This window comes from Chaetodon auriga, chromosome 19, assembly GCF_051107435.1.
Source record: "Chaetodon auriga isolate fChaAug3 chromosome 19, fChaAug3.hap1, whole genome shotgun sequence".
Classification (NCBI taxonomy): Eukaryota; Metazoa; Chordata; class Actinopteri; order Chaetodontiformes; family Chaetodontidae; genus Chaetodon; species Chaetodon auriga.
Genome location: NC_135092.1, coordinates 3,566,128 through 3,577,420, shown reverse-complemented (window position 1 = coordinate 3,577,420; position 11,293 = coordinate 3,566,128). Strand labels below are relative to the sequence as shown.

At 40.5% G+C, this 11,293-nt stretch overlaps 2 protein-coding genes across 2 annotated transcripts; both read right to left on the bottom strand.

Annotated features, from left to right (window-relative positions):
- Positions 1–223: 223 nt before the first annotated feature.
- cenpa (histone H3-like centromeric protein A) lies at positions 224–4,186 on the bottom strand. The gene is made up of 5 exons (XM_076758370.1): positions 4,110–4,186; positions 2,557–2,726; positions 2,176–2,297; positions 1,341–1,415; positions 224–650 (listed from the first exon to the last, which is right to left on the bottom strand). The coding sequence occupies exons 2-5, from the start codon at positions 2,669–2,671 to the stop codon at positions 522–524; spliced, it is 441 nt and encodes a 146-aa protein (XP_076614485.1). The 5' UTR covers positions 2,672–2,726; positions 4,110–4,186; the 3' UTR covers positions 224–521.
- An 838-nt stretch (positions 4,187–5,024) lies between these two features.
- psmb10 (proteasome 20S subunit beta 10) lies at positions 5,025–9,146 on the bottom strand. Its single transcript, XM_076758050.1, has 8 exons — positions 8,986–9,146; positions 7,577–7,670; positions 7,218–7,315; positions 6,911–7,051; positions 6,602–6,717; positions 6,344–6,402; positions 5,515–5,666; positions 5,025–5,417 (listed from the first exon to the last, which is right to left on the bottom strand). The coding sequence occupies exons 1-8, from the start codon at positions 9,048–9,050 to the stop codon at positions 5,306–5,308; spliced, it is 837 nt and encodes a 278-aa protein (XP_076614165.1). The 5' UTR covers positions 9,051–9,146; the 3' UTR covers positions 5,025–5,305.
- Between the last annotated feature and the right edge of the window lie 2,147 nt (positions 9,147–11,293).

Below are 11,293 nucleotides of genomic sequence, written 5' to 3'. Positions count from 1 at the left end.
AGCTTCTTTCCTGACCATGAACACCTTTCTTGTTAGACACCCAAGGATGGAAAAAATAAATCTCCCTCAGTCTCTTGGCTGCATTTGGACCAAACTGGCTTCTTCTCTATGACTTCTCTGTCTGGCAGTGTCACACAGCGATATAATGAGATTAAATCTTGATTGTGTCCAAACTAAAATAAGACATCAGGTGTGTAACATCAAAAAAAAACTTGCCATTTATTTACAATATAAGTTCACTTGAATGGGGAACAATATGTGCAAAATAATCAACTGAAATCAACACAACAGAACAATCATACAGCAGATCTACTCAGTTTAGCAAATTATTCAACAACGTATACAAATGCAGCTGCTTGACAAGGATCATTTTTGGACTTTCAGTTTCTTTTTTCTGTACTGATTTTTTCAAGTCCAGCTCTTGAACGGTGGTTTGAAGCAGGAACTGAATTTGAACTTGTAACTTTTTCATAAAACCTGTGTTAATCCACCAAGATAAACCCTAAAAAGCCACCCAGGTTTCACAGGTTATCCACCCCGCGTATCCTCCTGGCCAGCTGAATGTCACGGGGGAACAGGGTGACCCGCTTGGCGTGGATGGCGCATAGGTTGGCGTCTGAGAATAACAAGACAAGAAATGCCTCTGCAGCCTGGGAGGAGGACGAAGAGGAAGAGGATTGTAATTTAAAAGACCAAATCCAGGGCATTGTTTTCTACAACAGATAATTGTTCAATTGTCCCCCAACTTTCGTGAGGTTCTCAAAATAACAGTTACAGCTACAGTTGCATTCACAGATGCAACTCAAAGCAGATTTTCAATACACTGAACTTGTTTGTCGGTTGTCTTGTTAGTTTCTATAAGACAACAGGAGTTCATGATCCTGACTTCAAATTATAGTTAAAAAACATCACTATGCTCAGTGCTCCCTAGCATCCTATATGGTGTAATGATTTTGTGATGCACAAACAAGTGAAAGTAAAAACCTCAACAGATAATTCAGTCACTATATTTAATATTAAGGCTGCAGGAATCAAGATTTTTTTTGGTGACAATGGGCGAAATAATGCAGTGTGAGAGGGGTCACCCATACTGATGACCCCTCTGACAATTATTATCTAGTCTTGCAATTCCTCTGTCTGTTTGCTCTATGGTTCAGTTTTCTACAGAAGCCCTTGAGCATAGCATGAAACAGTAAATTATAAAAACTAAACCATGATTGTTGTGTTTAATATATTTCATATCTCACACCATACACTCTGACCACCAAAAAATGCAACAAAAGTAGACATCAGACATCAGATGACCACAGTATTGTGGTTGAGTGAAGGTAACAGCTTACCTCCTGCAGGGCAAGAAGAGCGTAGACCTGCCACCTGAGAGCCTCTCTGGAAAAACTCTCGCACACCTCACGAACCTGAACCAAGAGGAGGAATGGAGACATTTAATAAACGAGGCTGTCGTCATGCAGGTGAGAGCAAAGCATGCAGCAGCTGAGAATGATGCTTTTTCAGACTGTGGGTGCATTCTCCAACTATACACAAAACTGCATATAAAAGAGAGCCTCTTGGGTTTATTTATAGATCGATTATTTATAGATAGTGCAGACCATCAGACTGATTTACAGCTCAGAACGTCAACATAGTGCCCCTCGCCCACTGTATTACTCACGCTGTCTTTCTCTATGTGAATGTCAATATGTGAATCACAAAAATGTAATGCTCATCCTGACACCTGGTGGTGGTGAGCTGTCCCACAAAGCATCTGACAAAGTCTGACAAAACAAAACATATGACATTTGTGACACTAGCTTGTCTTTGTAATACTGGGGTGGATGTATTTAACACTTGCCACATTGTGGTCTAGCTGTGGTCCTGGTTCTTTCACTGCTGAAAGTTACACTGTGACTTAAACACAGCCCTTCGCAATGCTGGGGGACAGTGTGGGTAGCTGCTGTTGACAAGTCATAGTTGTTGACAAAGTCATGTGTGATTTTAAGACTGTGCAAAAGCAGCAGGCATGCAGCAAGGGGCAAACAGAAACATGGCTGTACGTCCCAATGCTTGAATGCAATCAACAGTGTGGAAACACTTGACCAGAGCATACATAGATCTGTTTGAATAATCATTTTCTACATGACGGCATGTAAGCACAGGGTTTGCTGCTGTTTGACTCACCAGGCGAGAGAAGGGTCTCTTCCTGAGCAGCAGATCTGTGCTCTTCTGGTACTTGCGGATCTCCATTAAGGCCCTGGTTCCTGGACGGAACCTTCTTTTCTTGGGAGACGCGGGAGGCTGCTCTGGAAAGCAGATAGAGAATGTTTGAGCGGATGTTGTGACAGCAAGACAGTTCGGCTAACCTCTAAAGGAATAAAGACACAACTTGACAAACAGGTTAAATATTCTACATCGGTCAATCAACTTATGTGTTGTAGTAATGAGAGTTAGTAGTGAAGGCCTATTTCAGCAACCCGCCAACAGTGGCTGACTCGCATTTGGCAAGAGCTGGTGCTAATTTTTGACCCTGAATGTCAATCCTGCTACTTAAGGCACTCTCACTTGACACTCCACTCCGTCTTGGGCTCCTGGATGTCGCAGACTTTGGGTCTGGCTGCGGGGGCCGACGTTGGGGCGCTTTCCCCTTCCGACGGCTGGCAGATGTTTCATGACGCATTGCCTCCAACACGGGTAAGAACCACAAGAGAAAGAATACTGCAGCCAAGGTCTGACTGCAAAAGATAGGAGAGATAGGACATTACATGTTTTATCAATCAGAAAACAAGCTTTCAAGTCAACTCTTTACAGGAGATGGATACTTTTTTAAGGTACAGTCTGGTGTTACAGCTGCAGATATTTCTGTTTCGGCTTGTCAGACGGCAGCAGGCTGAACAGGCTGTGGCTGGTTTTGTCTTTTAGTATCTGTCAGGCTCTGCACAGGCAGCTCATTGATACCACTGATGCTCAGTAGATGGGTACCTTTGCTTCCTTGGTTTTGTTAATGTTGAGCAGTCAGTTGTTTCTTACCCTGCAAGACTGTTGATTTCCTCCTGTTATGAATTCTCATTGCTATAACTGGATGAACAGCAGGATTTTTCTGTCACACTGTTTCCTATACACCATCTGTGGTGGCCAGCCACAGTATCAACACTGACTGTCACATATTGGTTTTTACGATCTAAAATAGGTAAAATAATTTTATTGCAAAGCTGCATGCAGCGCATTCATTCAGTCAGCCCTAATGTATCACAGTGGCCGTATTGACTTCACAAAATCCTGCCCTCTGACTTTAAGGAGCCTGGTATGTGGTGTTAGGGGTTACTGTGATCTGGTCTGACTCCATGTGGGGTTAAAAAAACAACAACAAAGGTTTCACACAAAGACCTACAACAACAACAACAACAACAACAACAACAACAACAACAGCATTTTCAGTATAGAAAATTCAACAACCAGGTATGAATGATCTAGGCAACAGTAAGGGGATCAGCTGGATCACCAGAGTTTGGCTGGACCTCAGTCTACAGTGCAGATCCAAAGGCCCACAGGAGCTGAAACTGAGGGCTAAACAAAAAGGGGTAAAAAAAATATATATATATATATATATATATATATATATACGTCGACTGTAAACAGATGAGCAATATATTAAAAGGCTAACTTTTTCCTTCAGCGGACTTTAACTCTGAGAAAGAGCGTGGGAGCTTGCTAGACGAGCTTGTTGTCTCAAATGTTTAGAAGCTGCAAAATCAGCAGGAAAAGTGAGAGCAGACTCGTGAGGGACTGAACGCTTTGTCTGCAAAGCTGTCTCACCGGCTGCCAGTCAACAGGTTAACAACAGTCAAGTCTGTATTTCCCACATATGTTTTGTTTGCAGCTAAGAAGTCTGTGTGACCGAGTCCGGTAACGTTACTGTACAAGGAAACATATTAATTCTGCATAATGAACTCTGGAGCAGTAGATCTAACAGCTAACGTTAGCATACAGGAGCTTCAGTTAGCTGCCTAGTCACTTTGACGGTAAGGTAACTTTAGCTCCTATTTTACGTTTATGGCGTCATGAAAACTCTCTCTTTTAATTAATTTCCTAACTCAACAAAGTAATTGTAAACGTACCTTTGCAGCTGAACAATATTCCCGAATTCAGAGTTTTACAAAATACTGGAGCCGCTGAATTACGCCAAGCAGTCGCCAGACACAACAGCATACAACTGAAATTCAAACGACGCCTCTTCACCAGCTCAACCAATCAGCTTTGAGCATGTGGGCGGGACAAACTCTTTGGGAGCGCTTGGTGATAAATATCTGAACTCGCTAAATGGGTGGGCCTGTGAACGACAGGATACACATCACAGATTTGTTTGAGCGCTCGCATGACCGCGCACTCCCCCGTTTGGAGACTGAAACGCACCATGAAGCTGCATGAAGAGAAACGGAAGATGATTGGATGTCTATTTAAAAAGCAAGTCAAATTACAATACACAATAACGTAGATGTTTAAAATCTATTTATCAAATGTCTAGGCTTTATTATTAAGACTTTATTTATCCCATGATGGACATTTGTTGCGACATTATGAATCCTAATAGGTGCCACAAATTATTTTCAAGAATTTATTCATTAATTTGAACAGATGCTCATATTTGACTACATGCTGTGCTGCTGTGCAAAATGTGAATTTTTGTTCCTGGGAAGGCATGTTTTAATAAGAAAAACAAATACAATCTGCAGTGAGACCCATCATGTAAACTGAAGTGGGGGGGTTCCCTATCATATCTGGTTAGCAGAGCATCAATCCCTGTTTCAAACATGTGAAAATGAAATGCAGTTATACACACTTAATTACATTTGAGAAATATAGGCATATAGGTTTTACAAGATAGCTGACTTGTGATAGCATAGCATAGCATAGCATAGCATAGCAGTGAAGAAGTGAGTGAAATGTTATTTTCACCACTATAACAGAAAAAATAACTGACATGAAAATGTCTGAATGAATACATTATTTATCCTCATATGAAGTGCTTGATTGATGAGCGACAAAATCTGGTTTATTGAAGTTTAAAGCCATGCACCATTCAGACACCCAGCCCTTCAGGTGCAATCACCAAATAAGTTGCAGGCACTGATCACTTAACAGACAAAAGCTTTTATTAGAAAAACTACTTCCTTTGCAGTCAATGCTTTAGAGAAACTAGAGAACAATCTCTTCTGATTCCTTTCACCACACCTGTCCTTCTTTTCATTTAGAAAACTAATGCATTTCTAAACATTGAAAAGATTTTCATCCACCAGGAGCATTTCATTGTATTTTATTCAGTGTGCATGATCTGGACAGATTCGCTGACCACATCCAGAGAGAGCGGGGTCACAGTTTTGGTCAGGACAGCCGTGGTGCCGGGCTTATACCTGTACTGTCCCTCTCTGAAAAAAAGGACAGACAAGGAGGAGAAAAAGTCACATTCAAGTGTATAAATTGATTGAATTTTTTGTTTCTCAAAATGTACTCATTAAGGTTTACCTCTTCCCCTTCGTCGTGGGCTTGTCGTAGCCTCGCAGGTAGTCCACTCCAGCTTCAGTGATGACACACAAGTCCACATTGCTGCCTGAACCCAGGTCACAGAAAATCCCTGCAGTGATGGCATCTTGTACAAGCTGCTTTGCCTCCTCCAGCTGAAAGGGAGGGAGCAGGAGGAGAAAAACGAGAGAGGAAGATGCTCATTGGTCAGATTATTAAAAGACAACAACAAAAACTGACTGTCCCCGTCTACCTACATCCTCTGTACATCACCATGCCAACTATATACTGCCAATGACTGAGATGGAGGTATTACAACTGTAAAAGAGCATAACTGACTCCATAGTGTATGATTTACTGCGACAGTTTTTTGGTGAATTTTTGCATTTTGTCCTGAGCTTTTAGAGAACAATGATGCTGGTCAGGTTTGGGGTTTTTCCACATAAACAGTGTTCTCCAAATCAGACAACTCAGTGTGGACATAATCTAAATTGCACTGTGCAGACCGTGATAGCAGCAGCAGATAAATCATATTTTGAGGTTATCAATTCAGAATTCATGTCTCCTGACAATTTATCTCCAGTCACCTATTAAAGATTATGTTTCATAGCAAAAAATCCCCAAAACAGCACTTTCGGGAGGAAATGGGTTCCTGTATCATTGAATAAAAAAGAACAAATACAATTTTATAGAGCAACTATTTCTCCATTATCATGTAATTTACAGTGAATTCACTGCCAGTAAGAACTCCTCTCTCTGTTCTTCCTTATATCAGACATCACATTTTATCAATTACACCTGCCACAAAAAGAAAGCAGAGAGTCTGTCTCACCTCCATGTTTGGTTTGAACCTGTCCTCAAAAACAGAGACAGCAGCTGCAGCTCCAGAGCCTGAAACCACAATCAAACATTTTTCATTATATGTTGCTTACTGTATGTGTTTTCAATGTCTGACTGTTTTTTAAAGCCTGGAACTTCATCCAGCTGTATTTTAATGGACAAAATAACAAACTTGAAACTTGAACCGAGATGTTTTTTGCTGGCGTGGTCATAGAGGAGAATACAGTACATTGAACACATAAACACATACCCATGGTAAGGAAAGGCAGCTTGTCGTAGGAGCCATGGGGGTAAACACTGTACAGGTGAGCTCCAGTCACATCGACTCCTCCAACGATCAGAGATGAACCGACGTGACCCTGGTATCTGAAAAACCAGACAGACATCACTACAACACCCTGCAGTCTCTCCTTCAGCGGAGGAATAAGGAACAAGTCTGCCTGGACATGTGTGGATGTTCATGAGCACAGAGAGCCCACAAAGCAAAAGAGACGAGAGATAATGAGGATACATGAAACAGAAAGTGAGCTTTGCATCCTTTACATCTCTGTGACCTCACCTGAACAGCATCTGTTTCAGCTGTCTGGTTACCATGGCAACGCGGGGAGGTCGCCCCGTGTTGAGCGTGTGCAGTTCCACGTTGGATGACATGATCTGTGTGGTGATCTCTGCGTCTGCAGCCACGCCGGCGCCACAACAGCTACAGAAGATACAGAAGCTTATCTAAAACCTCTGAAAGACTTTTTCAATAATTTGTGTGCTACTATCATACTATCATCACAAAACAACACAAAGCATGGCAATCTACAGTAATACAAACACAAAATAACAGTCATACTGTAAAATAACGCTGTGGTTTGACTCACTAGATCTTTGGAGCAATGTAATGGATCTTCATGCAGTTTTTGTCAGCCACCACCATGTCGTCTGTAGCCCTGGTGTCTGCTCCCAGGATCACACCATCCTGACAGACAAGGACGGGAAATACTCACCACACCTGGCTGATGTCAAGAGTTTACGTCCTACACACTAAAACAGCCACCAGGTTTAATACAGCCACATGTGGCAACCAGGAAGCTGGGCAGCTGCCCTTCATGTACAGATACTGATTTAAAGCATTGCTGTAGTAAATAGCAGAGGCATATTTCCAAATATCAGAGATCCTTTCAGTGCCTGGTTTCTCAGCGTCTGTCTCTCAGTGAAAACACTGATGGCAGATCCTCACCTTGTAAACAATCCCAGCGATGGTTGTCCCTGTCTTTCTGGCACCGGGGGCTTTGTAACCAAGCTCTGAAAAATTGGCCTCCAACACTACATTTCTGGAAATAAAGATCAGCAACTCTCATATTAGTGTGGATCCACCACAAACCTCTCATCTCCTATTATCTTGCCATATGTCAAAGGTATATTACATTTAGAAAATGCCAGAAGAAAATACATATGCACAAAGTAAACATAAACATGACTGCATTATATTTTGTTAAAGTATCATAAATTTTGTATGGAAAAATATTTTCTCTGATAAATGAAGTTAAATGGAGGAAAAGTGGCACAAAATGAAAACAAGGTAGAACGTAAACCTTAAACTTGTGCCTTTTCCTCAGTTTATACTATTAATATAGTTTATTTCATACTACATTCATTCATTCATCTTCTATACCGCCTATCCCATTCAGGATTGTGGTGGAGCCTATCCCAGCTGTCAACAGGCAAGAGGCGGGGTACACCCTGAACCGGTCGCCAGTCGATTGCAGGGCAACATATAGAAACAAACATTCACACAACTCAACACTCACACCTATGGACAATTTAGAGTCACCAATTAATTAACCTAATGAGCAGAACATGCAAACTTCACACAGAAACCGGGGATCGAACCGGTGACCTTCTTGCTGCAAGGCACGCACACTACCTGCTGTGCCACTGTGCTGCCCCATTTTATACTACATAAAAAAAAATGAGGACATGTGACAGCTGCATGTCTGTCCATCCTGAAAGACAAACCTCTCCTCCCCTCATCTTCCTCAGGTTTCACCCATATTTTTCATGGATAAGTTGTTTCATATCTAAATGAAGGTTCTAATGACGAGTGTTGTATGTTGCACACATTGTAAAGTCCTATAGGGACATAGCTTGTGCTGAGGTAATCACATATTATATTTTACAGTTAACTTTGTGGCTAATTTTAGCCCAAAAAAATTAATAAATGGATAAAAATAACAATGGATTCAGCATTTCCCTACCAAAATTATGTTCTACAGGCAGTGTGAGGAGGCTCTGGAACAACTCTTAGAGCTTTATATTGGAAAATGAAATCAAAATCAGAAAACAATCTCGTTCTCATTACTGTTGTCTGGGACTGGGATGTGGACTCGTGAAGTCAGTTTTTCTAAAATCCAGGCCTGAGCCCTGCATGAACTCGAGCGTGTTGCTGTCTGTCATTCTGTCTCAGGAACGCTGCAGTGACATGAAGGTCACAGAAGGCAAAGAATGATCAGTGAACTTCATAAACTCAGTCGAGAGCAAGACACTGAAGGACACGCTGCAGTACGAACCCCTTTATGGACATTATAGTAGGCTACTTCCTGCCGAGCAGTATTTCAGCCTCAGTAACAACAACAGAACAATGTTTACCTGCGGCTGTTTTCAAAGCTGAACCCTCCAGCCTGCAGCTCGCAGGGCTTCAGACTGTGAAGCATCTTCAGTGTGAAGACAGGAGAGATGAAGTTTAGAGCTGATCCTGAAGCGAACAAAGGCCCTGTCTGAGCGTGTCTCAGCGTTTTTCATCAGTTTTTACTTTTACTTTCACTTCTTCAGCGCAAGCCAAGCCCTCCTGCTCTCCACTGTAAAAGATGTCGACATTGACCAGACATTTGTTGTCATATTTTGAGTTTTGAAAGAGTGATTGATTTTTCACCAGAGAGGCTGTAGGTGCTGTCAGAGGAGTGAATTCCACTTGGAGTGAGATAAGCTGATTTGCATGAGAAAAATCGGACATGTTTGCCTCTAAAATGAACTGCTGAACTATATTTACATTTCTTGCAGTGTAGTGAAATGCGACAGTATCAAGATGGAACCTGGTTCCTGGAAGCATGAAATGTCGGTTCAGGTGACACCTGACATGTCAAAATAATTGATTTTTATTAAACAAAATTCAACCATCTAGTTTCACTTTTTCTAGTCCATTTCTTTTTGAAAATGAGCCAAAGGGTTAACCCTTAACTCTCACTTCATTAAATCTGTTTTTAAAGTAATCGATCAGCAATTATATGTCCTGTCAGATTTATTAAAAAGAAAGAAAGAAAGAAAGAAAGAAAGAGAGGAAGGAAGAAAGAAATCATTAGTGTCTTCTATTTTGTTTCTTGGTGTTGTAGGAAATGGCATTAGACACTGAATTCTACAGTTACTGTTGATGTTAAAGCATGAATGTGTCAATTATGCAACTCTGGGAACACGAATTACATCGAACTGTGAGAAGTGAGAGTGGAGTGTTCTCTATTGTTATATTATATTGTCAAATTCAAGAATCCACATTGACACAAGTATTGTTATAATATTTTTTTATTGTGTGTATTACACGGTATGCTCTGTTGAATTTTTTTTTATTGCTGTCACACAACACAGGCACTAAACCATACTGTCAAAATACATTTCTTGCACTACTGCTGAGGTTTATTGATTTCCATCCAACTTCATGTTTGGTATCAACTCCAATCAATTCCATTTAAAGTGCAGAATCACCATCCAGCATGGTCCCAATACACTTTACAAGAAGATAAAACTCACAGAAGAGAAATAAAATAATGGAAATTCTACTTCAAACCACATGTTAAAGGGGATCTTTAACTGTAATAAATAATAGAGAAATAAAACAACCACTAACCATTAAGACAGCCACACGTTTGAAAAGCCGATGGACTGTTCTGAGCTCTCTGTGATGCTGTAATGAAGTTTGTAAGTGCAAGTTCTCAGTATTCATTTAAAGACTTCAGCTGAATGTGCTTCTTTGACCCACCAGCTAACACAAAACATTCCTGGAACATTCCTTTCTGGTTTCTATTCGGCAACGTTCCCTCATGTTCTCATAACCACATGCATTTTGGGGGGGCAATTAGTCTAATGTTTCCCCTGAGGTAACTCTCCCACAAAGTTCTAAGAATGTTGTGCAAATGTTTGTGGTCAACATAACTTTCCTACAACGTTTTAATAACTACATGACTTAATGTTTTGGGGGGGTCATTTTTGTAATGTTCCCCTGAGGGTATACTTTGTGGCTGCTAGTCTTTCAGTTATGTTTTCATACAGTTTTATATTTTTTTTATTATGTATATTGAAAGATATGCAGGGGTAATTTTTAATAATCTAATAATATTCATATCTGCCAGCAATACATGGTTTAGTGTGTGGTGTGTGTTTTACAAGTTTGGACCACCTCATATACAGCACATCATTCTGGGCATGTTGTATTTCTTCATTTCAAATTTGTATTAGTGAGACTTGCTTTAAAGGCAAAACATTCACGTCTTAAAGTAGTAGGAATTTCTTAGACTATAAAATTTACATGTAGCCTGACTTTAACGATGATGGTTGAATTAAAATTGTTTCACTACATTGTTTCAATATACAGTTAGCTGAAATGCAGCTGCAGACTGACTTAGATTTATATTTATCAATTCTGATTCTGTGTCAGTTATAATTGGAAATCAAACATTTATCAGTCATAACCAGAGAAGGCCAATTCTGAAGAAACTGAAGTGTGAATGCTAGATGTTGAAAAGCTTCTGCTACACTGCATGACTGGCTGGGAAAAAAAACAATAATACCAATAAAGTGTGAAAGATGTTGGATATTTTAAGGTTTAATGAAGTTTCTGGCTTAAGGTATAAATGAGTAGATAATAGTTGAAAAAAGTATAAATAGGGATGGATAAACTGCAGGGCTT

Excerpts from the sequence above, each read along its gene's own strand:
- cenpa (XM_076758370.1), bottom strand. The coding sequence starts at position 2,671 with ATGCGTCATGAAACATCTGCCAGCCGTCGGAAGGGGAAAGCGCCCCAA. Across the intron at positions 2,298-2,556 it reads AAGACGGAGTGGAGTGTCAA|AGCAGCCTCCCGCGTCTCCC; the intron begins GTGAGAGTGCCT and ends TCTGCTTTCCAG. Across the intron at positions 1,416-2,175 it reads AGAGACCCTTCTCTCGCCTG|GTTCGTGAGGTGTGCGAGAG; the intron begins GTGAGTCAAACA and ends CTCTTGGTTCAG.
- psmb10 (XM_076758050.1), bottom strand. The coding sequence starts at position 9,050 with ATGCTTCACAGTCTGAAGCCCTGCGAGCTGCAGGCTGGAGGGTTCAGC. Across the intron at positions 6,718-6,910 it reads CTGAAACAGATGCTGTTCAG|ATACCAGGGTCACGTCGGTT; the intron begins GTGAGGTCACAG and ends CTGGTTTTTCAG. Across the intron at positions 6,403-6,601 it reads GCTGCCTTTCCTTACCATGG|GCTCTGGAGCTGCAGCTGCT; the intron begins GTATGTGTTTAT and ends TTGTGGTTTCAG.